The sequence below is a fragment of the Lolium perenne genome, chromosome 4, assembly GCF_019359855.2.
Source record: "Lolium perenne isolate Kyuss_39 chromosome 4, Kyuss_2.0, whole genome shotgun sequence".
Classification (NCBI taxonomy): Eukaryota; Viridiplantae; Streptophyta; class Magnoliopsida; order Poales; family Poaceae; genus Lolium; species Lolium perenne.
Window position 1 is genome coordinate 59,851,213 of NC_067247.2, and position 25,505 is coordinate 59,876,717.

Genomic DNA, 25,505 nt, shown 5'->3' on the forward strand with positions numbered 1-25,505 from the left:
CAACATCGTCAGTGTCGCATCTCTTCTTGAAGGTGTTGCTTTGGTATGCAGCACTTTGGAGGGCTATATGCGGCACTTTGGAGGGCTAGGAGCGTGGTGGAAATTCTTTGGAGGGTGCAACGGTGGCGGATCATCAGAGTTTTCGTCGATCCGGCTTTGTTGACGTTTCGTTCATTTTTCTTTCTTTTTGTTTCATTTGAGCGTTGCTTGTGCTGAGGCTCCAGCAATTGTACCGTGTAGGTGCTATATTAATATAGCGGAGTGAAAGCTTGTTTCGAGGAAGACCATACAAATTAGTATATTTAAAACAAACTTGTGGTATATACTACATGCATGCCATGTGAGGCTGGACAAGGCATGCGGCCCTTAATTCTAGAATCAAGTGCACGCACACGTCAAATAGTAGTAGTTGCATGCGATTGTTAAATTTCTTTCCCAGCCGCATGGTTTGCAAGCTATTATATATACTAGCAATGGCTGGCGCGGCGGCACGCCGTGCCCGGAATGTTGCGGAATGATGGTCTTTTTGAAGACTGCATTGCATAGTTCTACAAAATGCTAGTTTGTTACTTTCATTACTATTTAAACGGGCCATGAGGGAAACCATCCATAGAGCAGACACATGCCGTACATATACATTATAGATGTATTAATGTGCAGATTAGTTGATAAGTTTGTATCTCCTCGTAATTTTCATTCCACCATCAAACATAAATGGAACAATACAATTAAATATATAACAGGGGACACATTTGATAATAACCAGAGCCTAAAAGAACAGTAGAACACCATGCCGGGAAAATTATTTGATTCTTCCTACTTGCAAAACCATCAATACTTGTGGAAGTTGTCCTTGCAATCAGGGTATAGGACAATAATTTCCATGCATTCGCCTATTATGTTAAGGAAGAGCAGCACGAGTGAGCTCCTTGTGGAAGGCTCGACTTTGGCATCAATTGGGCAGCCAACATCTATCCAGTTGAGAAGGCGCTCTTCTTCCTTTTCTCCTTTCTAATAGGCAGCATAGATGGCTTGTATGGTTTTGATATCTAAGTTTCAACCGGACCGACTCCTCAGTGGTATGCATGATATGTGTTTTTTTCTTTGGCCTTTGACCTGAGCTCGCCTATTCAAATCAAGGCTGCACCCGTTTCATGGAAGTAGGGTATCTTGAAACAATGTAAAAATAAAATTCAGAAGTGTAGTGCAAAGGCAGATGTTGTTATTAACCTGGCCTCTGTCTGGACATGGATAGAGGGTTGCATGCCTATAATAAAATGAGGACAAAGTTAGCTGATTTTATTATGATAGCATGGTACAAAAAGTCGGATGCATGAAGCTGAATTTTGACAAATAACCAAGTGTAGATGTAGATGGTTACATTTTTTTACAGTAAGCAAGCCACATGTAAGGTTTTGATAAGGTACCTCTTGATTGTCCACAATAATGTCTAGCTCGTATGGCTGTTATCGAGTTTGGTGAACCCTGTATTCCTATATGCAAGCAACACATTGGTATCTGGAGGTAAGAAATCTTTCAGCAGGGAAGTTTGCATGATTATTCTTCCAATCTCCCTGTGAGCACATAGTTTTACCATCAATACTCATAAATCAAAATCACAATCTAGACAATGCGGTGAGAAGATGTATCTTTCTTAATCTAACTGAAAGTCAAGAAGTGAAAAAACTTGATTTGATAAATAAATAGAGAAGTAGAAAAGTATTAAAAAGGAGAAACAAAAGAGAAAATATACATAACCAAGGTGATAAAGGATCAAGTCGTGCATTGCCTCACCTATAACTGAAACAATGACAATCACTCTATTGTTTTGCTGTTAGGGAAATAAGTGTCAGTGTACCAGGCCAAATCATATTACTCGAAAATGATAATGCTTGAAAACATTTCAGTGGCATATCTCAGATACAAGACATAACTTATATGTGATATAATGATGCACAAAGGGAATCCTCCACCGGAATTAATATCCGCGGTGACGGAATCGTTTCGGATGCCTTTGTCCTCTCCGTGGAAACCTCAGCTAGCTGTTCTTCCAAGCTCTCTAATTGCTTAAGAGAACAAAAGAAGCCAGATTCAGCTAATACACTTCTACAAACCGGCATGTACAAAATTTACTTTACACGTTTCTTTTATACTTTTGCAAACCGGCATGTAGAAAATGTACTTTATGCATTTCCTTTCTCTACCTTAGGTGCTTGCATGATTCTTTTATTCCGCATACTGCATTGATCCTTGGATTTGCTATAACACAGTTAGATCTCAAATTTCATAGCATGTAAGAATAACTAATTGTCAAATCTGATCACGACTATGGAATACAAACATCAAAGCTACACATATAATAAACAACATATAGATGCATGGTGCTCTAATTCTGGATCCACATATATGCCTAGACTAAAGCATTAGAATAACATAAGGCACTATATATACCTACTGATATTTTTGAGAGCATCTGCACTTGAACATATATGGATATTTTGAGAGCAACTGCACTTGAACATATATGGCGCACCCTGCCAATGCTAAAAGATGATGCCTTACTGGTAGGCAATGTTGAAGTCTGGGACCTTGAATGGAGTGTGGCCTGGAGTAATCAATAGTTGACATAACGATACCTAGAGTGCAATATATCTTTAAGCAAGTCAGATGTCTCAAGAGAAGTTTGCTGAACGACTTGTTTGTAACAACCCCTGAAATGAGGAATGAATATCAGAATCCAGAGTGAATGCACACCTCACTTCAGTTCAAAATATTATGGGTTGACAGTTGCATCTGTAAGGTTTCATATTCTGTAGCACAATTATTTCTCCAGTACCGCTGTCAACCTGAATGGTCGGAAAGTTTCATCCAAATCTTGACTCGAAATTTGATTTTGGGGATGGATAAACTGAAAAGCTACATATTATTGCAGTTGTGACTTGAGAGGATTCAAACCAGACCTGTAGCCTTCCCAGGGCAGTAACTTATCACACCTAGAAGCCCAGCTTTGCGGTGAAATCACGACCATTGCCCGGCAGGGAAATCTACAGGAACCAACAACAAGTGTGGAAGAGAAGCACTCTTCAGTGGACTCTAAAAACATATGAATTGCTTAGATATCAGTTCTATCCTTCTACAAAAAGGCTCTCTGAAATACACTATTACCAAAATGCATATTAAATATGCTATCACAAATATTAAGCGGCTGCCTACTAAGCTCTACTCACAGATCATACGGCATACCAGGATTGAAATAGTAAAATTCGACAACAAAATGGTTGGCATAACATGTAGATCAGCTTTGCAGTAATTACTGGCTATCTTCTACTGGGGTCACAATTCCTGAGGCACATGTATCTATATGAACAATATCTGCATTGGAAAATTATTGAAGTTAATATTTACATATACCTATATGAGCAATATCCATGAGGAAATAAGGTAAAAAACAGTCAATTGTTGTCCTCTTGGATAATCTCTTCATGCGAACTCAGAAAATCAGGTGTAGAACAGATAATGCATAGGAATTTTAGTGATCTCATATTTTAGTCAAAATGGTCTTTATAGGAAGGATTAATAATTTTTGTTACAAGGAAATGCTGCTATGATTTTGATGATCTCATCTCTCAATCAAAAGGGCCTCTACAGAGATGATTAATTCACTTTGTCATAGAGTAAAATCTATGTTAATTAGCAGTTCTAGTACACAGATATATGAATAAGAATATGGCGGTGCCACAGAAGCAATTCATTAGCATCTCTAGCTTTGGTGCTCGGACCTACAGGCACGACATCTCCTCATATGAAAAAAACTATTGTTTGGAGCAAAACAAATTCAGTTCAACAGCTACGTCCTATGCTAGAAGAGGTGTGCTATAGAAGCGAAGAAAAACATACACAGTTCTACTTTTGATGTTCTGTGAAAAGATATCTTCAGTGATATATAGTAATAATTGATATCTTCCATATTACAGTCAACTCTCGAGAGATATGAGGCCAACGTATTAAATCTTCCAAAGTCAGTTTGCATAAGACATTGCTTGCAAGCACAAAAACGATGATACACATCCAGGCAAAAGCTGGCAGAATATCAAATTGAGTGGATGCACTTATACTCGTCAATGTAATTAACTAATTAATTGGGGGAGAACAATATAGTATATATATTAAACAGGGTTTGGTGACTAAAAGTTGGAGTAGTATTGCTAGGACCAGGAGCCTACCTAGGATGCACCACATGGATGGTGAATCAGTGATTGTCTGGCCTTGAGCGCAGCTGAGCTGAACCTTGGAGTTGGCTGCTTGGCTCGATGCGGCGTGAGCGCCAGCCTTGGCACCACCTGCTCCCGCAACCTGCAAGGGGGCATCGTCAATCGACCGTGAGACCACCAGATCTAGGCCAAGGCAAGACAAACGAAACTGTTGTGCAGATAGATAGCTTCAGGGATCGAAATAGGGATGTAGTGCCATAAAAACGAAGTCCAAACAAAAAATTATACCAGGTGAATTTTGCCCAATTTGGGGGGCCCCTGTGGGAGGGAACAGCTGGAACAATTTTTGGAGCCCTGCTGCGTGACCGCCATCCACCAGCAGCTATGTCGCTTGAAAGCACAAGGTCGACACGCAATGTCTGGCCACCGCCGTCTCGCAGTACCGCCGCCTGCAGGAGCCAGAGAAGGCCCCGACAAGTCCGGTGCAGGTTGGCCGTAGAGGGCCAACCGACGGGCTCGGACTTGGCCTGCCCATGGCGAAGCCACCCCATTATTGATGGGATCCCGCGAGGCAAGGAGATGGCGTCGGTTAAGCGTTCCTGCCGGTTGTCGGCGGTGAAGAAGGCGACGCGAGGGGAGAAGACGACGACGACGCGAGGATGAGGATGGGCCGGGTCCGGGTCCGGCGCAGAAGTTGTTGTGGGGGAGGAAGCGGGAGGAGTTGTTGTGGTGGGAAGGATTTGGTGGATTTCGTGGAGACCCGACCGCCGGGGGGAGCGCAGGGACCCAGGGAGGGATCTCGTGGAGACTCGACCACCCACGACCGGGCGGCCACCCCCGCAACCGCAAGCGCGCCGTCCCGGTAGCCACGCTCAGAATTTCGAGCTCGCTCGCGCGTCCCTCCCCTTCTTCCCCCGCCCGGGAGTCCCGGCCATGGATGGCGGCGGTGGACAACTGGGTAATACAGGTAGGTGATGTGTGGAGAAATTTACTGCGGATGAGCCGGCGGTGGGTTGGACTCGACATGAATTTTCTAGTCTAGAGATCAAACCGTCAAAGCGGTTCCGACAAAATCTGACACCACAAATAGCAAGAGCCACATGATTAGGGACCAACAAAACGCAACGGGAAATTTAGCAGAACAGAAGGTAAGTTCACCCGTCCGAGCCACACACATCCTTAAAATTGCTAGAGTGCACCACAGACAAAATCCAGCGAAAATTTAACAATTCAAACAGCATACGTGTCAGCCCCATGTTAATTTCTAGCAGGTTTCAAAAAAATTCTGTGAAAAATCAAACTTGTTAAGGTTTTTTAATATATAGTAGTTATCTGATACAGACATACAGTATCTGATATGATTAGACCCGGTAAGAGGGTGGGAGTATTTGTCTTACATCCTCATTGGAAAATGCATGGAAAGGAAATTCACTCGGTACAACATAGAACAGCGGCCTCTGCATGGAGCGCAACTCAATGCGTGAAGAGACTTTGTTCTTAGCAAGCAGAAGAAGAAAAGGATTAGCAGATGCTGCTAATTTTTATTCGACATGCACGGCTCCGTGGTGATACAAGTGCACGTGCGCTGAAAAAATCATGGCAACACGGACCTGTTATTTGACACAATAGCAGAGCATCAGTATTCAGTAATAAGAATTAATGTTGGTATGGAATGGCATAGTTTATGAGATGAACAAGAATACTCACACATTAAACAACATTATTCTCGTCTGTGGTTTGAGTGTCGGCCGCCCGGCCTGCGTCATCTTTCTCAATAAAACCACTGGAGGAGTAGAGCATGAAAAGTGCAATGGCGGTCAAGAGCTCACCACCGTCATTGAGGTGTTTGGCATGGAAGTTCTCGTTGCAGCGGTAGGCCGTATAGCACAGCATCTCCACCCACACATCGCAGATCATTTGAACAAGCCTTTTCACATCAGCTGTCTCTGGAGGTAGGCTGAGGGTGAGCAGCTGTACGGCAAGCCGACATCCTGCGTCTAGAGATTCATCAGACGACGGACGACAATCGATCTCCAGACCGTTCCAATCACGCACCTGGTCCTGTATGGACCCGAGTATATCCTCGGGTGAGCAGATGACATCGTAGCACAGATGCACATACCTATAGCGGCTAGCAGGGTAAGGGAGCATATACGGGCGCGCTGCCAGCAGAAAGAAGAGGTAGTTGGACAGCGCCGCCGCGCGATCAAGATCTGGAAACATGGAGAGGTCTACTCTAGGCCTGAGCCAAGTGAGGTAGAGATGGGTGGCGATGTGCCACACGAGAATGCTCTCGTCCAGCTCCAGCTCCCGCTCCCGCTCCCGCTCCACGCTCCATAACAGATCCTGATTGCACAGAAGATCCTGATTGCGCAAGAGGGCATTCCGGCCGCGTGAGTTGTATACCTCACGTTCATGGGGCCTTTTCGACCGCGAGACCAGTAGCACCACTCCGTCAATGAGATCTTTGGTGAGGCCCATGGACCAGGAGTACCACATGGAGTCCCACTGGTCGTCCCGTCCCAACTTTCTTGCGATTATGCTGCTTGTATTCTTCCTGCTGCGAGCGCAGAGTTTAAACAGATTATGTTGCCCAATTGATCCCAAGCCGCCCCACTTATAGGCCACGGTGAACCAGCCTTGGTCCGTCCGGTAGCCTATTCCACTTCCAGGGGCGCACGTGACGAGCTTTGCAAGAAGAAGAAGCCGACCAGCAAGATGGACCCATTTCCGTTCCACTAGGAGAGCTCCTGTCCAGCTGGAGCCGATGGCCCTCACCACCGAGATGATCTCGAGGACGAGTGCGCCGCCTAGCAGAACATATGTGATAACCACATCTACCCTGTTGTAACCGGATCCGGAAGATGCATGCAAATGAAACATCACCAGTGCCAGTGCCACTAGAGTGGCTGGCAGCGAGAAGAGGCGGATGCACCAGCCGCACGTTGTATGCACCACCGCGGCCTTGGTGTACAAGAGGTCGTACATCATTGAGAGCTGTATCCACACCACCTTCAACATCTCTTCTCCTTTCAACTGCTGAGCATCGTAGATCTTCACATAGCGTGTTGGCCCCTCGAACATTTGCTTGGGAACATCCAACAGTGTGTAAGCTATCCATCGCAGCTTGGCTATCTGCACAAAATCAAACCTATCGTGCGTAGGCGTGGAGCCCATGGCAGAATTAACACCACCTGCTGGCCTCTGCTGATTGTTGTGCTTAAAGACAAATTCCTCATAACTGGTGGCGGATAGGTTGCTACTTGCACAGTTACTTGCGCGCATGAGCGCAAATATCCTCTCCCCGTACTTGAGAACCCCGACCACAAACATGAGGATGCATGCCCATTGGAGCGGGGTCTGGCTGCCAAGAACGGTTGACACATGCAACGCGTAGGCGGCTGCTACGACTTGTACTCCAAAGTTCTGCAGGTGACGCAGCCACAGCCGGTTGTCCTCAATGGCGTAGGCTGTGATGTTGTCCTGCCCGCCAAGGTGCACCAGGAGCATCGGCACCCACAGCGCCATAAGATGGTGCTCGGGTAACCTACTCACAAAGGTCATGTGGCCTAGGGCATATATTGCTGCCGGGTCGGCCAGCACATAAGCTGACCAAATGATCACCCTCAACCAATTATTGTTAATGTATCGCCGACCATCTGCCAAGAAGACCAGTATGGCCTGCATTGTGAAGCTTAGGAGCACCACCACTTGGATTCCAAATCCTTTCCAAACCACCACTACGGTGTCCAATCCACCCATTATCTCTCTGCACAAATGGATTGAAAAATAAGACATTAATCCCTTGTTTGGATTACAGGGGCTATATGGACGCAACTTTTAATCAAACGTACACATGCAATCTATGATTATTGCCTCAAAATAATATCGAACCCAAGACATGTCTTGACAAGTGTATCCGTACCCAACTCAAATAAATGAACTTTTAGAAGGGTTTCTCTAGAATTCAGTCGATTGACAATGAAGTTCATGCTCAATCAAATGATATCAACGGATTTTGTTCTAAGTACTTTGTTTTAGTTGATTTATATTTCTCTCGCTCATGTACTTCCCTCCGTATGGCCAAATGCATATCACCTACTACTACATGCAAGGCCTATGTGCCTTATGTCTCACGTCATGCGATGTTCTTGGTTGTTTGGACCTATAGTCTAGTTTCATTTTTTTTCTTCTATAACGTCTAAAATGGTACCCAATAACAAAATATTAATTACAAAAAAATCAAAAAGTTACATTAGTATATGTAAGAGATTGCAACTCCACTTGCAACTTCAATCTAGAATGAATCAGCACACAAAATAAATATTAGCACACTTTTCATTTTCAAGCTGATTTGCAACAAAACTTAGTTTCAACCTCATTTGCCACTCGGGGAAAAAAATCTCAGTTGCGACCTGACTTGAAACTGAAAAATATCTTAGCAGTAACCCCACATGCAACAGAACTGTTGTAATCCCACTTGCAACTAAAAAAATTCATTGCACCCACACTTGTAACTAGAAAATCATAGTTGTGACCCCATTTGCAACTGAAAAAATCCAATTGCAATCCCACTTGCAACTAAAACGTCTTCGTTGTACCCATACTTGCGACTAGAAAATCATAGTTGCGACCCCACCTGTAACTAAAATTTTTTAGTTGCAACCTCACTTACAACTGAAAAAAATCTTAGTTGTAACCCCACTTGCAACTGAAAAAAAATCTTAGTTGCAACTACAAAATCTCAACTTCACCTCACTTGCAACTAAGAAATTGCAACCACACTTGCAACTAAAAAATCACAGTTCCAACCCCACTTACAACTGAGAAATTTTAGTTGCCATAACACTTGGAACTAAAAAGATCAATTATAGCGCCACTTGCAACTAGAAAATCTCAATTGCACCCCTACTTGCAACTAGGAAATCACACTTGCAACTAAAACTCTTAGTTGTAGCCACATATGCAACTATTTTTTTTATTTACAACCCCACTTGAAACTGAGAAATTTCAGTTGCGATACCACTTGCAAATGGAAAAAATCAATTTTAGCGCCACTTGCAACTCCCTCTCTATCACAAATCACCTGATAATCTAATGGTTCCGAGCTCTAACTTAAATCTAGATCTGCCACAAATTCGTAAACCTATAAAAATCATACAAATGGGAAAAATTGAGGATACTCTTTATGCATGATATCAATAAAGTACTCTAGTAGACTGAAAATAAAGTATTTATAACTATTACTAAAATTAATAAAACAAAAAAGTTCAAGGTAGTGAAGTTAATACAAATCATCTTTGCTCTATGCGGTTTTGCATAAAATAAAAAAAATCATGTGAGTTTTTTATATTAAACTACGAAAATTCATAATAAACTTGATCATTATAACCTATTCAACACAAGTTGCTCAACATCTTGATGGTACATATGTGCATATGCCTGTAGTGAAACGCGGTTTTAAATCTTGCCTGGGGCACCTTTTTTACTTCCATACGGTTTTGCTTCGCTGGCCCGTAGCTGTTAGCAGCTCATGATTTAAAATTATAAGGGGCACGAATCTCCACATATGATCTTAGGGCTGTAGAGATGACTGAGAACTATTAGTTCTCAGCAAATCCCCTTTTAAAAAGTTCCTCAACTAACTCAATGAAATAATGTAAAGGAATATTCAAAACTGCGTTTCTGGCACTTCTGGAAATTAGTTGAAAGGCTTGCACTTTAGAAACCTTTCAAATATTCGAAAGCATTTTTCAAATTTGCCACAAAATATGTAGTGCAACACCTCCCAATATAGGCTCAAATTTGACCCGTTTATACTCTTGTAGAGGGACACACATGTGAAAATCTTATCTAATATTTTTCAATCCGTTCCCTATGTTTTTTTGTGAAAGGTTTTTTGTTTTTGTTTTTGAATAACAACTTGTCTAGAGGAGTACATATCTTGCTAGGAGCTAGCAGTAGCCATATATATTTGGCTATTCTGGAGGGCACTCCTTTAGCCTCTAGAATAAAAAACTATATGGCTATTCAGCCAAAATAGCGATCCATTTTTTTGTCTCACCTACGTGCCTCTTTCCTTGGATCATGCATGCCACTGCCCTAGCCTATGCCATCGAAGTTCCTTACCGAACACTGCACCACCGTCTATGCTAGCCACTGTGTGCGTTTCAGCTGATCTTCCCTACACCATCATGAGATCCTCCCCAACCTTCCTGCCGGCCAGCCTCTCCTCTAAGCTGCCTCTCCATGCTACACCTTTTCCTTTGGTCCTTCCCACTTGCATAGGTTGACATGGCCACAAATTCTAAAGGCAACCACGTCCACTAGCTCAGGAGGGGCCTTCCTAAAGGCCCATGTGGCCCGTCGGTCAACCAGCCGACAGATGGAGCCTAGACACATACCTAGCATGCTAGGGTTTGTAAAATATGGTGCAGGAGATCTCACGTTGCCGAGCCGGTTCCGCGGTTCCACCTCCGTCTCCGTGCATCTCATTGCTGTTGCCGAGCTGCTTCAAGTGGCCGGCTCCGTCCGGCTGCCCAGCCTTGGTGGGTGGCGGAATGCCGTTGGTTTTCGGAGGCTAGCAAATATGGGGGAATCCTCCAAGATGGGATCGGTGTAGGGCTTGGCTGGTGTCTCGGAAATCGAAGGGCTGCTGCCAAAACTAAAGCTAAAGGAGATGAGATATTGGGAGTCAAGATTGGAGGTGAGAAGATGGAAAACATGAAGGGTGAAGTTAAGTGGCTTGCTATGGGAAAAGTGATTACGAGCAAGCCCTTAATCATGACGTCGCTCTTCTCGAAGATGCATTTTGCTAGAGCTTCGGCAAAGGAGATCACTTGTAAGGTTTTGGAGGAAAACCTTTTCTTGTTTCAGGTGGCTTTCCTAGGTGACGGACAAGAATGATGGAAGAAGGTCCCTAGATCTTTTGAGACTATGGCTTGGTTCCATCCGTGTATGATGGTTTCACGAAGGGTGCCATTGAACCTAATGCATGCGTGTATTCGTATTCACAAGATCCCCAAATTATTTTGAAAGCCATATTTGATCGGTGAATTGTCCTCTAGGGTGGGCAATGTAGAGTCGCGACCTAACATGAGAGAACATTTTTCAAGGTCAGAGTGCAACTCAATATTCTCAAGCCTTTGACTAGGTTCGTCACTCTTGATCCTGAAGAGACAGAAAGCTTGATTTTTAGATCACATATGAAAAGGTTCCCAAATTTTGTGAGGTGTGCAACTTAATTGGGAACGTCATGAAAGAACGTGGCAATGGTGTTTGGGAGTAGATGTGGAGTATGGCTCGTTTATGCTAGCTGTTACAAACTCAAAAAATCCATAGCTACCACATCTGAGAGAGGATACTCGCATCACTTCAGGAGGCCATGGTGGTCTGACTCGTGAGACGGGAGGTGGAGGAAGGGGCTGGAAGCACCATGATCAAGAGACAAGGAAGCGGATGTCTGGTGATGCATCTTTGGAATCAAGTCCGGTGAAGCCTCCGGTAGATCCAGTGATGTTGCTTGAGTTCCATCCAAGCTGGGAAGAAAAGAATGCTAAGAAGAAGCTGATTTTTGAAGCCTCGAACAACGTAGTTGAGGAACATGCGGCAATCCCTCCACCGCCACCACAATATATCCCACCACGAGAGAAAAGGAGGGCAAAGAAAGTGAATTCCTTGAAGAAGATCAGTAATACAGAACAACCAGTGGCCTTCGGGATGGAGGACCACCCATCCCAATGAGTATCTTCAGCTGTAACAGCTGCGGATTGGGCAAGGAAGCGGCCGTTAATGAAGTTCGTGATTTTGTTAACGTTTTTGCCCCTACGACCCTCTGTGTTGTGGAGTCCCAACTGCATAGGGGTCGGGTTGAAGGATTGGCGAGTACCCTAGGTTATGGTAGGGGTTATGATGTTAGTAGTTCCAGTAGCAGCATCGATCTTGGGATTTTCTAGACTAGTGCAATAAAAGTTGAATTTTTACCTTATTCATAGTATCATCTTGTTGCAATTATAAGGGAAGGGGAGAACATGCCATGGCGCTTAACCGCAGTGTATGGCGAGGCTAGTGTAAGTGAGCGCCACAAAATATGGGACCTGCTAAAGTTCATTAAATGATTGGTTCACTTGCATTGGCTATGCATCGGGCGATTTTAATGAGGAGAGCTAAACATACGGGAGTTAGTGAACGAAGCTTTGCTTAGATTGAAGGCTTTCATGAGACGGTAGATGTTTGCGGCCTAATCGATTTAGGCTATGAGGGGATGTCTTGGATATTTGAGAAGAAAGTAATGGGAGGTTCCTTCTCCCGTGTTATCCTAGATTATGCACTTGCTTCTCGTCATGGACTGAAAGATTTCCAAGCGCAAAGTTACGCCATCTCTTAGCTGCTACATTGGACCACAACCCAATTATTTTGTCTAAGGTACACATGCAAACACGGAAAAGGAAAGGTGAACGTCCGTTCCGCTACGATGTCATGTGGGAAACCCCCGAGAATTTCTCACCGATGCTGGAGAATGTATGGCATGTGACAGAGAAGAGTACCTCCAAGCACGACTTACACAGGAAACTTTTGAAAGTGTGTCTTTGTATGCATGGGGGCTAACACTTTTGAAAGTGCGGGAAAGGAAATAAAACAGCTCAACAAAGAGCTGGAAAAAATGAAGGCGATGCCATCCCGAGTAGGACCATCTCATGATGAGCTTAAAACAGTTGAATGGCTTGTAGAGTTGAGGCATTGAGGGGAGATCATGTGGAGACAGTGATCTCGTGTCCAGTGGCTTTCAGTGGGCGACCGGAATACAATTTTTTTCCATCAACTTGCAAGCGGGCGTAACTGAAAGAATAAGATTAGCGGGCTGATGGGCAAGTAGTCGAGGACCCAGCATAGCTGGGTGTTCAGATGAATCAATTTATAACATGATATACACTTCATAGGGCACATAAGGTATGGCCAAAGTTCTCTACACCGTTCCATGCAAAGTCACATCATCCGGCCATGAACAACAACTTCATTGCACCTTTCTCCAAAGAGAGGTTAAAGTAGCCTTGTTCCAAATGTTGCCCACTAAGGAGTGATACGACTCAAACGTATCTATAATTTCTTATGTTTCATGCTAGTTTTATGATAATACTCACATGTTTTACATACACTTTACATCATTTTGATGCATTTTCCGGTACTAACCTATTAACAAGATGCCGAAGCGCCAGTTCCTGTTTTCTGCTGTTTTTAGTTTCAGAAATCCTACACAGGAAATATTCTCGGAATTGGACGAAACAAAAGCCCACGGTCTTATTTTCCACGGAGCCTTCCAAAACACCGAAGAGGAGACGAAGAGGGGCCACGAGGCGGCCACACCATAGGGGGGCGTGGCCCCACCCCTGGCCGCGCCACCATATGGGGTGGGCCCCTCGGGCGTCCCCCGACTCTGCCCCTTCGCCTATATAATCCTTCCGTCGCGAAAACCATAGTACCGAGATCCACGATACGAGAAAAGTTACTGAGACGCCGCCGCCGTCAACCCCATCTCGGGGGGTTCTGAAGATCGCCTCCGGCACCCTGCCGGAGAGGGGAATCATCACCGGAGGGCTCTACATCACCATACCCGCCTCCGGACTGATGTGTGAGTAGTTCATCCTTGGACTATGGGTCCATAGCAGTAGCTAGATGGTTGTCTTCTCCTCTTGTGCTATCATGTTTAGATCTTGTGAGTTGCCTATCATAATCAAGATCATCTATTTGTAATGCTACATGTTGTATTTGTTGGGATCCGATGAATATGGAATACTATGTCAAGTTGATTATCGATCTATCATATATGTGTTGTTTATGATCTTGCATGCTCTCCGTTGCTAGTAGAGACTCTGGCCAAGTTGATACTTGTGACTCCAAGAGGGAGTATTTATGCTCGATAGTGGGTTCATGCCTCCATTGAATCTGGGACAGTGACAGAAAGTTCTAAGGTTGTGGATGTGCTGTTGCCACTAGGGATAAAACATCAATGCTTTGTCTAAGGATATTTGTATTGTTTACATTACGCAGAGTACTTAATGCAATTGTCTGTTGTTTGCAACTTAATACTGGAAGGGATGCGGATGCTAACCCGAAGGTGGACTTTTTAGGCATAGATGCATGCTGGATAGCAGTCTATGTTCTTTGTCGTAATACCCTAAGTAAATCTCATAGTAGTCATCATGATATGTATGTGCATTGTTATACCCTCTCTATTTGTCAATTGCCCAACTGTAATTTGTTCACCCAACATGTTATTTATCTTATTGGAGAGACACCGCTAGTGAACTGTGGACCCCGGTCCATTCTTTTACATCTGAAATACAACCTACTGCAATCATTGTTCTCTGTTGTTCTTTGCAAGCAAACATCATTTTCCACAGCATACGTTTAATCCTTTGTTTACAGCAAGCCGGTGAGATTGACAACCTCACTGTTAAGTTGGGGCAAAGTATTTTGATTGTGTTGTGCAGGTTCCACATTGGCGCCGGAATCCCTGGTGTTGCGCCGCACTACACTCCTTCACCAACAACCTTCACGTGGCCTTCATCTCCTACTGGTTCGATAACCTTGGTTTCTTACTGAGGGAAAACTTGCTGCTGTACGCATCACACCTTCCTCTTGGGGTTTTCAACGGACGTGTGCTTCATGCGCCATCAAGGAGCTGTGGCCCGATGGATTCCATGCCCATTTCTTCTAGAATTATTGGGATGTGTGTGGTGTAGAGGTGAGTAGTGTAGTTCTGCGTGTCCATGCTGGGGAGGATGATCCGACGATTCTCAATAAGATGTTCATTGTTCTCATTCCAAAGGTACCTTCTCTAGTTGAGCTGGGTCAATTTAGGCCAATCACTCTGTGTAATTGTAATCTATATATAAGATCTCATCCACAGTTTTGGCAAAATGTCTGAAAGGTGGTTTTGTCGGAAGTGATCTCAGAAGATCAGTCTGCCTTTGTCCATGGTAGGTTAGTTATTGATAATGTTATTGCTGCTTATGAATGTCTCCATTTCATGAAGCGGAATAAAGCAAACAAAAATCTCCATTGTGCTTTGAAGCTAGATATGCGGAAAGCATACGACATAGTGGAATGGAATTATCTCCGGGCAATTATGACAAAGCTAGGATTTCATAGTAAGTGGGTAGAGATGGTGATGCATATGGTCTTTACTGTTTCTTTCTTAGTTTTCTTTAATGGTACACCTTTGGAAGAATTTCACCCATCTTGGGGCATTCGTTTTAGAGATCCTATCTCCCTTTAGATGTTTTTATTGAAGAAAAGGTCCTCTCGTGCCTCCTAAAATACTCCTCTCAGTCATCGACCATCAACAGAATTCAGGTGGTGTCCACTGCCCCGACAGTAAACCACTTGCTCTTGGCCGATGACCACATGTTGTTTATCAAAGCCTGTAAGTAGGGGCACAAGATTAGTCTGGCCTTGTGGAGTCCTACTGCCGTGCCTCAGGTTAGCGGATAAATCTGGATAAATCGTCTATATTTTTCAGTAAGGGTTGTCCTGCTACGGAGGGGCAGAAGATAAAAATAAAAATGATCGTTAATGTCCAAGTAGAATCTCTGAATGAAGTGTACTAGGGTACACCCTCTGATGTTGGCAAATAGAGAGGAAGATCCTTCAAATATCTAAGGATAGGATCTGGAAGAGGATCGAAGGAGGACGGAGCAGATGCTTTCGGTGGACGGAAAATAAATCTTACTGGAGTCAGTTGGTCAGGCGATCCCTACGTACTTGATGTCCCGCTTTAAGCTACTGCATGGTGTATGCAAACAAATTCAGGCGCAAATGAGAAGTTTTTGGTGGGATAGCAAAGAGGGGAAGAGGAAAATTGCTTGGGTCTCTTGGGAGGAAATGACTAGGCCTAAATTTGACGATGGATTTAGGTTTCGAGACATTGAACTATTTAATCTGGCACTCCTATAGCGCCAGGCCTCACGTATTCTCCAAGACATGGATGTACTTAGAGCAAGAAATTTGCCTTTAGTATACTCCCCGGAGGTTGATTTCCCGAAATCCCGGCTAGGAATTCACCCGTCGCAGGTTTCAGAATCTCTTGTTGAAGTGAAGAATATGCTAAAACAAGGAGTGATTAATTAGACGTATTGGTATTGGTGACGGCCGAGAAACTCATCTCTGGACCCACAACTGGTCTTCTGGACGTGTCATTACAAAAAGTACGGAATATTTATTGTCCGATCGGCATATCGTTTGTTTGTTTGAACCGAAAAGAAGAACGAAGGCAGACTTGAGGGCAATGCTAGTTCCTCAGGGAACAAGGAGAAGGACTGGACCAAGCTTTGGAAGGCGCAGGTGCCCTCCAATGTTCGTGTGTTTGATACGTGCATTTTACATCATCAGTATAGTGACTCATATGATTAGTTTTAAATAATATTTGCCATGATCCATCATTATTTATGCATCTTTAGTTGATTTACGGGACTTTCCTACAAAGTCTCTTTCATTGATATTTAATTTATGGGAGGTAGAAAATCTTCTTTTTAATATTTTATTTTTCAGGGACCTTTTGGACACCTAAAATTGAAAGAAAAATACCTGATCAGTTTTTCACAGAGAGAGGGACCGTAGACCAAGGAATCACGCTAAGGAATCCACGAGGTCCAAGCGAGGCCAGGTGGCACGTCCTATCTTGCTGGGCGCGCCACCCAAGCCCCTGTGGGCCTCGAGTGTCGCTTGGGCTCCCCCTTTTTACAGACGACTCCGTCTCGCTAGAAAACTACGCCATATTTTTCTCGAAATTTATAGAGGCGACAACAGAGATGAAAGTCCTCTCGTACTCTGGGAGAGGGCAGATTCTGCCGCATAGGAGCCTCCGGTGAAAAGGAAATCGACACCATCGTCATCACCACTCATCCTTGGCGTAGGGGAAGGCTTCTACATCAACATCTCCATCAGCACCATCATCACCATCTTCAAGATCAATTCATGCCCGTCATAGTTTGTGATTGATTGAACCCCGGATATTGTTGTAAGTGCTATTTGCATGCTTTTGATTGGCATCTTGTCTTTATTGGGTGGAGAGATTATATTTTCAGATTGTGTTGTAATACATATGCCTCTAATCCACACCATGTTTAGCACTTGTGAGTAGATTCCCATGTTCCTGAGGGTATAGGATGACATGGCTCCGATTCTATATGATGTGCAATGAGTATTTGGTCAAAAATTATCTTTTATGTTGTTCTATAATGGTTTTATGTGAACGTCGACTGCATATTAGTTTTCCTATATGGGCTTATATGGCTGCACTTTAATGTACTGATGAGGGGTGAAAGGGACGAACTGACATAAACCGTTTTCCAATACTTTGAGTTGCATTAGAGGGGTTTATGTAAAGAACCAATGAACTAATTGTTATGGTGGAACATTTATGTCTTAATGATTTCTATACTTGCTCATGAGAATGGCTCTAGGACCCAGCAGAAGGGGTGTATTTTCTTATATTAATGGTTGCACCTAATTTAGGCTCTGCACCTAAAAGAATAAAACTTGATAAGATATTTACCATGTAGTGTAGAAATCTAAATGCTAGTAAATTCACGCCGCCCTCGGGAACAGTTATCACATATAAGTTCACACGCACTTGAGCTTGTTCTTTTGCTGCATAGAGGATTAGTATTTATCTCATTGGGAGCATTCACTTATTGTTATTTACTTTCAACAATTTATTTTATCGCAAACTATAGACTCAAAACACCAAAACTATTGCATCTTTTTTATTGTTTACTTTTTAATTTCGCTAACCAATACCTTCAAATACTTATGGGTTCGACAACCTTTCTTATTGAAAAGTACTACAGTTGATCTTCTACACTTGGGAGCCATCAGTGTTCCTCTAGCGCTTGGCTCAACAGCTGCTTCCAACCCGGGACCTTCTTGCTCATAGGAAGATGTATGATCACAACACTTGTAAAATCTGCGGAGCCGAGGACTCATGGAGACACTCTTTGATTAGCTACCCGATGGACAGGTGTGTGTGGGCTCTTGCGGATGAACAAGTCGCCGACTCGGCTATGGTTGTTCCATTTTATGGACATAGTGAAGGCGGATGAATTTACTCTGGTTGTGCTAAATATTTGGACTATATGGCACGCCCGGTGGAAGGCCAGTCACGAGGAGGTTTTCCAAAGTCCCCTCTCCACACACTTGTTCATTGGTACCTTCGTGTCAGACTTATCTCTTCTGCCAAAGGGCGGCAATGGCAAGCCCCTTAAACCATGCTCTAGGGCGGCGCGCTGGCTCAAGCCGCTCGACGGATGTGCGAAAGTAAATGTGGACACATCGGTCTCGAAGAGCTAGGATTGTGGCGCCTGTGCAGTGGTTATGAGAGATGAAGCTGGCAACTACCTGGGCGCCTCGTCGGTGGTCGTCCTGGGAATCACTGATCCTAATTGTTTGGAGGCAATAGCATGTGGTGAAGCGTTGTCCCTGGAGGAAGACATGGGACTTCGACGTCTTACCATTGGCTCCGACTGTCTTGAGTCATGCGTGCTCTTCAGGGCAGAAGTATGGCACCGCCGCCGCAACACCCCACCCTCCACCCCCGCTGCCGTCGGAGGAAGCCGCCCAGCGGCGGACGGCGGCAGCGGGAGGCCACCTCCTCCCAAAATCCAAACCCCCAACCCCAAGAAACACCTCAAATCGGGCTCCTTGGCGCTCCAGGCACAGCGCCTGTGGCCGTCGCGCCAGGCGTCGACGGCCGCCGGGATCTTCGCGTGCGCGCAACGGCCGCTCTCCGCCTGGGGCCAACTGCTGCATGCTGCGCGCCTCCTCGCCTTGGCCCTTGTGCCAATCGACGCCGCCCCCGTCGAGATCCGCCGTGGCCGTCACTCCGCCCCCAAGCCCGCACGCAAAAGGCGCCGCTGCTCTCTCCTCCGCCTTGATCCCGTGGGTGCGCGGTCCGACCCGCCCTGCCGTCGCGCCAGGCCTCGGCGCCCCATCGGGATCAATTGCTGGCCCCCCTGCTGCTCCCTGGCGTCGTCAAGCCGTCCCGACGTTCTCCACCTCGGCTCCCGGCGTCGTCATGCCGGCTGCTGCGTGGTCCGGCTGCCTTCCGAGTCTCTGCCTTGGGTGTCCGGCCGTTGATCCCGGCCCCCGGTGTGTGGCTCGCCGTCGTGCGCGGCCGGCGCTGCGCCCCTGCGACGGGCCTCTGGGTGCTGCCCCTCTACTTGCCGCTGCCCTTCCGTCCGGGGTGGGGGCTCCCTGCAGTTTGACCACTCCCCTTCTCCGGTGGCCCGTGTCCACCCCTCGCCGTGGTTCCTGCTGGGCGGGGGAGGTCAGCCTGTCTTGATGTCTGGTTGTACGTGCACATCCGAGCGAAAGCTCGTGGACGATGACGCCGCTGGCGCCATACCCCTCCTTGGAGACGTCCTTTTGGCTCTATGCACCTCGCCGCGTTCGGGACTGTGCTTACCTCTCGTCTTCCCGCTGGCCGCCAGCTCGTATATTTACGGGCCTAGGCCGTTGTCATGGTGGCCCCTTCCGAGCCGCCTAGACGTCCTGGGGTTGCCTCGGCATGTGCCCCCTCGACCACGGGGGCGGCACACCGGTGTCGTCACCCCAGTCTCGGCTATCCGACGCCTTTCGACTGTGTTGGTCTTGGCGGCGACCGCCTTTGGCATCGCCGGCGGCACACCGGTGTCGCCGCACGGACTCGGCTATCCGACGCCCTTCGTCCGTGCCGGGATGGTTCTTTGTGTGCTTCTGATGGGTTCCACGAATTCCACTGCCTGCTCCCTCAGTCTGCTTGCGGTGTGGTTTCTCTCCGGAGTTGCTCGCTAGCGGTCGGCGTGAGGTCCTCAAGGTGACGTCGGGTTTTGGATTTCTCTGGCTTGCGCTTGTGGTGTGTCTCGTCTCTGCATCGCCCTTCGACCACGGGGTCGGCACACCGGTGTCGTCGCCCCAGTCTCGGCTATTCGACGCCCTTCGACTGAGGTTGGTCTCGGTTCTGCAGGTCTTCGTCGCCGTCCTTCGCTCACCATGGCAAGTCGCAATGATTGTCCTTTGTGGAGCTGACCTCCAGGGGGGTTCGGTTGGCTTCGGTTGCTAACCTCCCCCTCCCCTTTATGTCCCCTTTTCTAGTTTGTTTTTTCTGTATTTTATTGTTTTCTTCTCTCCTGTACCCCCCGTGTATCTCCCCATATCTGTTGTAAGAACATTCCCCCCCCCCCCCCCCCGCGTCAACCTCGGAAAAAAAAGGGCAGAAGTATGGGTCTCTATGGCAATGTGGTGCGTGAGGTTAAAGCTTCACCTTCAGGTTTCGACGTTGCTGTTTTTCGACATGAGAGTCGGGATTCTAATAGGCATAATTTGGCGAGAGGGTCTACATCGAGGGAGGTTGGCCGCTATGTTTGATGGCATTTGCTCCGGTACAACCCCCTCCCCTAAACTCAAAGCAAACATAAATACAAGGACGGCTGAGATCGCTTGATACCCCTTCGTTTAATATTAAACGGGTATACGTAGCCATGTACAAAACCCGTATGATCCAACTAAATTGTATACCGCATACTTATGTATGTACGTGGATTATTGGTGGCGATTCGTCAGCGCGGTGGCGGTCGTGGCCGTTGGGCGGGAGGAGCAACAAGGTGGTGATGGGCAGCCACGAGGCACTGTGAGGCGAAGCTGGACGACAGGAGTCTCGGCAATGTTTCGTAGGTCCGTACCGGTATAGTTGGGGCGGCGTGCAGGCTAGACGGCGGCGTGACGGCGCGACGAACGGCCGGATAGTCCGCCCCGGACAGTCCGGTGCAATTCGGCCGGACTGTCCATCGAGTTGGGAACGAGATTAACCAGACTGTTTTGCGGTGCTTGCGTTGGACTGTCTTGTGGCGCCGGACTGTCTTGTAGAGTTTACGCCGGACAGTCTTGCGTCGCCGGACTGTCTTGCGGTGCCCGCCGGACTGTCTTGCGACGACTGTATGCCTATACGTGGGAATACCGAGTTTTAGATCTAGGCTTGGATATGAGCCTAAATAATACCGGTTGGGTTTTGTTGAGTTTGGGGAGGGGGTTGTACTGGAGCAAGCCTCATGTTTGATATGGCAATCCACCCGATGGTTTTTGTATTGCAGACAATATTCTTGTTTGAATAAAGTAGGCAGTTCTAAAAAAACATAAAAATCGCTAATTCATTAAGCTTTAGCATGTATCCAAGGAAGTCTGTGGCTCCGCACAATAGAGCCCCACACCACCTAGGCCAGCCGCCACATGCTGCCTGTCCAAGCCACCGGCTCTTCTGCATCAAACCTGCATGTGCAATGGCCTATGGCGACCATGGCCTGTGGAGGTTGTTGGAGTTGGAGAAAGCCTGGGAGAGTTGTCTGAACAAAGGGCGGGGCAGGGAGGGGGTGGGACTGGAGAAGAAAAACTGAGTCCCATTGTTTAGTGGTGGAGTAACATATAATCAAAACTACATGCACAAATATTGATCTTCTTATGAAATTTTTAAAAGATAATTTCAATTTTAAATATGCTTTGAGAACCTTTCGAACGGAGCAGAAATTCTGCTATCAAGGTCACTATGTGCCCTACGTAAGAGCATCTCTAGTAGTGCCTGTATAAACACGAACCGAAAAATCGGCCCGTCATGCGCGCGCCATTGCGAAGGGAGGGATGGTCGCGGCGGAGCGGCTAAGGCGAAGATGGAGAAGGAATTGCTCGCCGGTGGACGAGCCTTTTCGCGGCGGAGCGGCGGCGGGGTGTAGGGTTTTGGAATCCAACTCCCCTCCGCGGCCTATATAAATATGGGGCGACCGGCGTGTTTCTCAGGCCCCCGAACTGAGTTTGCGGGACAGGCCTCGTGTTCAGGCTATGTTCTCCACTTTTGGCCTGAACCCGTAAACTCACCGAAAAAATACGGTTCCGGACGGTTTTTTGGTCTCTGTTAGAGTTGCTCTAAACTTGCCACACCACCTCAGGTAGCCGCCACATGATGGCCGGGAGAAGACAAAGAGGAAAAAGAAAACCGCGTCCCAGTGTTTGGTGGTGGAGTAGCAAATAATAAAAACATAAATATTTAACGTTTTATTGAAGTTTAAAAAGCTAATTTCATTAAAAAGATATATACTTTGAGCACCTTTTGCCGGGAGCAGAAATTCTGCAATCAAGGTCACTACATGCCCTAAAAAAACTTTCTACCCAAAATTAATTATGAGCAAGCTAGAAAATTTTGGCTTCCAAAAATTTGACATGCCCGTAGATTGGCATGGCAAAAACATTGCCTAAATCTTACTGGCAACCAACCAATCACCATCCAATTTTTTTTTTTGCCAAAATTTTGGCTGTATAATCCACATTCTGTCGCTTAACCACAGCACGCCATGGACCAGATGTGATGTTTGTGTGCAGATTCAGTTTTGAAACTCCACTGGGGCCAGCATCATTCGTAATGTAGAAGATTTGAGACGCTAACATGCTTAACTTTGAGAAGTACTGAATAATGTTACCAACTAAATCGCTTCCAAGATAACTTAACGTGCAATCCTCATATAATTGGTGAGAGCCTCATAAGAAGAGCTAACCTGGATATAATCTTGTGGGGGAGATGTCCGTACGACGGCCCCTCGACAGCAGCTTCAGGAGCAGCAGATTTGAAGTTTGAGGTGGCGGCATGAAGAAACGCGAATACAAGCCTCATATATACGGTTTTCCTTTGGTGACGTGGCAATCAGATGGTACACATTTGTCCATAAAATATTCGTTGCTTGTTGTCTCCATGCATGATAGCTGGATCATGTGCAAAAGCATGCATGGAGCAGACGGAACCATGCATGAAACTTTGCTTAGAGCATCTCCAACGGGGCGACGCAACAGACGTTTTTCGTCCGTTTGCGTCTGCGCGGACAAAAAATGCGCTCCAGCGACTAGACGTAGGACGTTCGCAGCGTCCATCCTGACGCAAACGTGGACCAAATATGTGCCAGTAATGCGTCTGTGCGGACGCGTCTGCACGTCCGTTTGTGTCCGGTTGGGCTGCATGCAGCCCTCTCTCTACTCCTTTAATCACGTATGCGCTCCTAGCCACATAAAAAGAATCTTTCCCTCTCTCTCCTCTCTAATCACGCATGCGGTCAAATAAATGCGTCTCTGCCGCTGGAGAAAGAGCAGACGCATACGGACATGCGAACGTTTTTTTTGTGTCCGTGCTCGACGCAAACAGACATAAATATGCCCCGCTGGAGATGCCCTTACATCTTTGCAAAACGAATAGTGATGCTTTGCTTTGTCCAAGGATGATTCGTGCGTTAAATTGGAGATAATAAGCATTTCTGCTTTGTTTAAAGAGCTTTTTCTGAAGAGTCGGCCACAAGCCCGTGATGGTTTGATCATTTTCATGATGTCTTTTAAAGGGTAATGAAACACGGAGAGAGTGAACCTTGTCGCTATTATAGGGCGGCGTAAACCTCGTCGATCCACTGCCTCCTATGATGAAGGCTAAGAATCGATACCTTGCCAATTTGAAGGTTAAAGAAAGAGTATAGGCGGAATATCAGATCACGTAAGGATACTGCACATCTGATCTCGAGTACAAATGCACTCGTTTTCTCTGATTGGTGGCAGTGCTTGTATTCCCTGCACTATGCAGTCCACAGTGCCACCATTTCTCCCTGAGTGCTAACGATACACAGAGGCGTAGCCAGGAATTGTTGACGCCCCGGGCCAAAAACCAAGGGTCAAAAAAATTTCAATAAAATTTACCTAGTTTTAAGGCATAGCAGGATATAAGCTTACTTGGATAAATTGCGAATTTAAACACTTTACCATTGGTGTTTCAACTAAAAACGTAAGATGTCACAAAAGACAATATATAGCATACATGTGAAACAAAAAATGATACTTAATCAAAGATCTAGTTGTCTTGAGCCTCCTATAACGACATCTTGAATAGTAGAAGAAGCTAAACGTTGAAATAAAAAATTCAAAATGATAATCGGTACATAAACATAAGTGAAATAGTTCATAATGGATGCAAAATATGAAACTTAACGTCTAGGACGAGGTATAATACATGTTTGTTCATCTTGTTCTCCTGTAAAACATAGATCGAAGCAAAATTAACTAAGACACCTCAGGTCAGAGGGGCAGAGCACCTAAAGGGGAAATCTGAACAATGTAATTGTAAGATGAAATAAAGATTTGAAATGGGGCAGAGGCGCAGAGCAACACAAAGAGTGAAATGGGAATACTTAGCCAGCTAGCCTCATGCAGTCGGTCAAGAATCGATAGAGCGCGTCGAGGCATCGGGAGGCCGGACTTCCGGAGGGCGGCGGGCGGCGCTGGACGAGTGGGCGGAGGGCGGCGCTGGATCTGGACGAGCCAGCGGTGGCAACGATGCGTCGCTGCGTCCTGCCGTCTCTGCTTTTTTTAAGGGGACCTGCCGTCTCTGCTGGGGAATTGCTTTACACCGACCTGGTCGGTGTATAACAGCCACCGACCACCCCCCAGATCGTTGTTGGGCCGGCCCACGATTCGCTGGTGTGGACGGACCACCACACACATGCCAGGTATGTTGGGCCGGTCCAAATTGTTTTTATTTTTTACTTTCTCATTTTTTCTCTGTTTTAAATCTCAACCGTTTTCAAAATTAAACAAATTTTGAATTGAACAATTTTCGAATTTGAACAAATTACAAAAATTGAACGATTTTTCAAATTTGAATAAATTTTAAAATTGAACGATTTCCGAAATTGAACAATTTTCGTATTTGAACATTTTTTAATTTGCACACTTTTGACTTTGAACATTTTTTAAATTTGAATTTTTTCAGATTCGAACAAAAAAGAAGAAAGAAAAACAAAATAGGAAAAGAAAATAGAAAAGAAAAAGGAAAAAAATAAAAAACGAAAAAAGAAATAGAAAACCGAAAAAAGACAGCGAACTGGGCCTGGCCCATACCCGACCAGGGGTGTGCGATGGCCGGAAGCCACCGACCTGGTCGGTGTATAGGTTTTCCCTCTCTGCTGGGTCTTGGGCAACCGGCAAATCGAGCGTAAGGGCATGCCTAATTTGGCTGGGCTGGGCTGCGCCCCAGGCCAAACTCTAGTACATAATGCAAGTAGGTTTCCCACGCCCCAGGCCATGGCCCGTGTTGCCTGGGGCCCAGCTACACCTTTGACGATACATATTGCTTCCATGGAGTGGACCGGGTTCTCGGGCAATCTGTACCCACCTGTTTTTTTCGAAATGGGGGTATGTCTCGGCTTCTGCATCATGGTGATGCACACGGCCATTTACTATAAA

The 25,505-nt window shown here is 45.8% G+C and overlaps 2 protein-coding genes across 15 annotated transcripts; both read right to left on the bottom strand.

Annotated features, from left to right (window-relative positions):
• Positions 1-661: 661 nt before the first annotated feature.
• On the bottom strand, positions 662-5,225 carry LOC127292678 (uncharacterized). Of its 14 annotated transcripts, XM_071818633.1 has the most exons (10): positions 4,500-5,225; positions 4,224-4,353; positions 2,961-3,093; positions 2,637-2,711; positions 2,452-2,534; positions 2,205-2,259; positions 1,935-2,066; positions 1,795-1,831; positions 1,428-1,574; positions 662-1,267 (listed from the first exon to the last, which is right to left on the bottom strand). In XM_071818633.1, the coding sequence occupies exons 1-7, from the start codon at positions 4,581-4,583 to the stop codon at positions 2,060-2,062; spliced, it is 567 nt and encodes a 188-aa protein (XP_071674734.1). In that variant the 5' UTR covers positions 4,584-5,225; the 3' UTR covers positions 662-1,267; positions 1,428-1,574; positions 1,795-1,831; positions 1,935-2,059. The 14 variants fall into 14 exon arrangements, 8 of the variants coding, with proteins under 8 accessions (XP_071674734.1, XP_071674738.1, XP_071674735.1 ...); XM_071818637.1 differs by having other exon boundaries at positions 1,428-2,066; positions 2,154-2,249; XM_071818634.1 differs by having other exon boundaries at positions 1,428-2,066; positions 2,154-2,259.
• A 300-nt stretch (positions 5,226-5,525) lies between these two features.
• On the bottom strand, positions 5,526-22,862 carry LOC127292680 (uncharacterized). Its single transcript, XM_051322124.2, has 3 exons — positions 22,787-22,862; positions 5,919-7,980; positions 5,526-5,821 (listed from the first exon to the last, which is right to left on the bottom strand). Exon 2 carries the CDS (start codon positions 7,971-7,973, stop codon positions 5,922-5,924), a length of 2,052 nt encoding a protein of 683 aa, XP_051178084.2. The 5' UTR covers positions 7,974-7,980; positions 22,787-22,862; the 3' UTR covers positions 5,526-5,821; positions 5,919-5,921.
• Between the last annotated feature and the right edge of the window lie 2,643 nt (positions 22,863-25,505).

Bases quoted from the DNA above. Each gene is read 5' to 3' on its own strand.
- LOC127292680 (XM_051322124.2), bottom strand. From the start codon at position 7,973: ATGGGTGGATTGGACACCGTAGTGGTGGTTTGGAAAGGATTTGGAATC.
- LOC127292678 (XM_071818632.1), bottom strand. From the start codon at position 4,583: ATGGCGGTCACGCAGCAGGGCTCCAAAAATTGTTCCAGCTGTTCCCTC. The intron at 4,354-4,499 runs GTATAATTTTTT...GCCCCCTTGCAG, and splicing joins AATTGGGCAAAATTCACCTG to GTTGCGGGAGCAGGTGGTGC. The intron at 1,575-2,455 runs GTAGGTATATAT...ATGTGCTCACAG, and splicing joins AGATGCTCTCAAAAATATCA to GGAGATTGGAAGAATAATCA.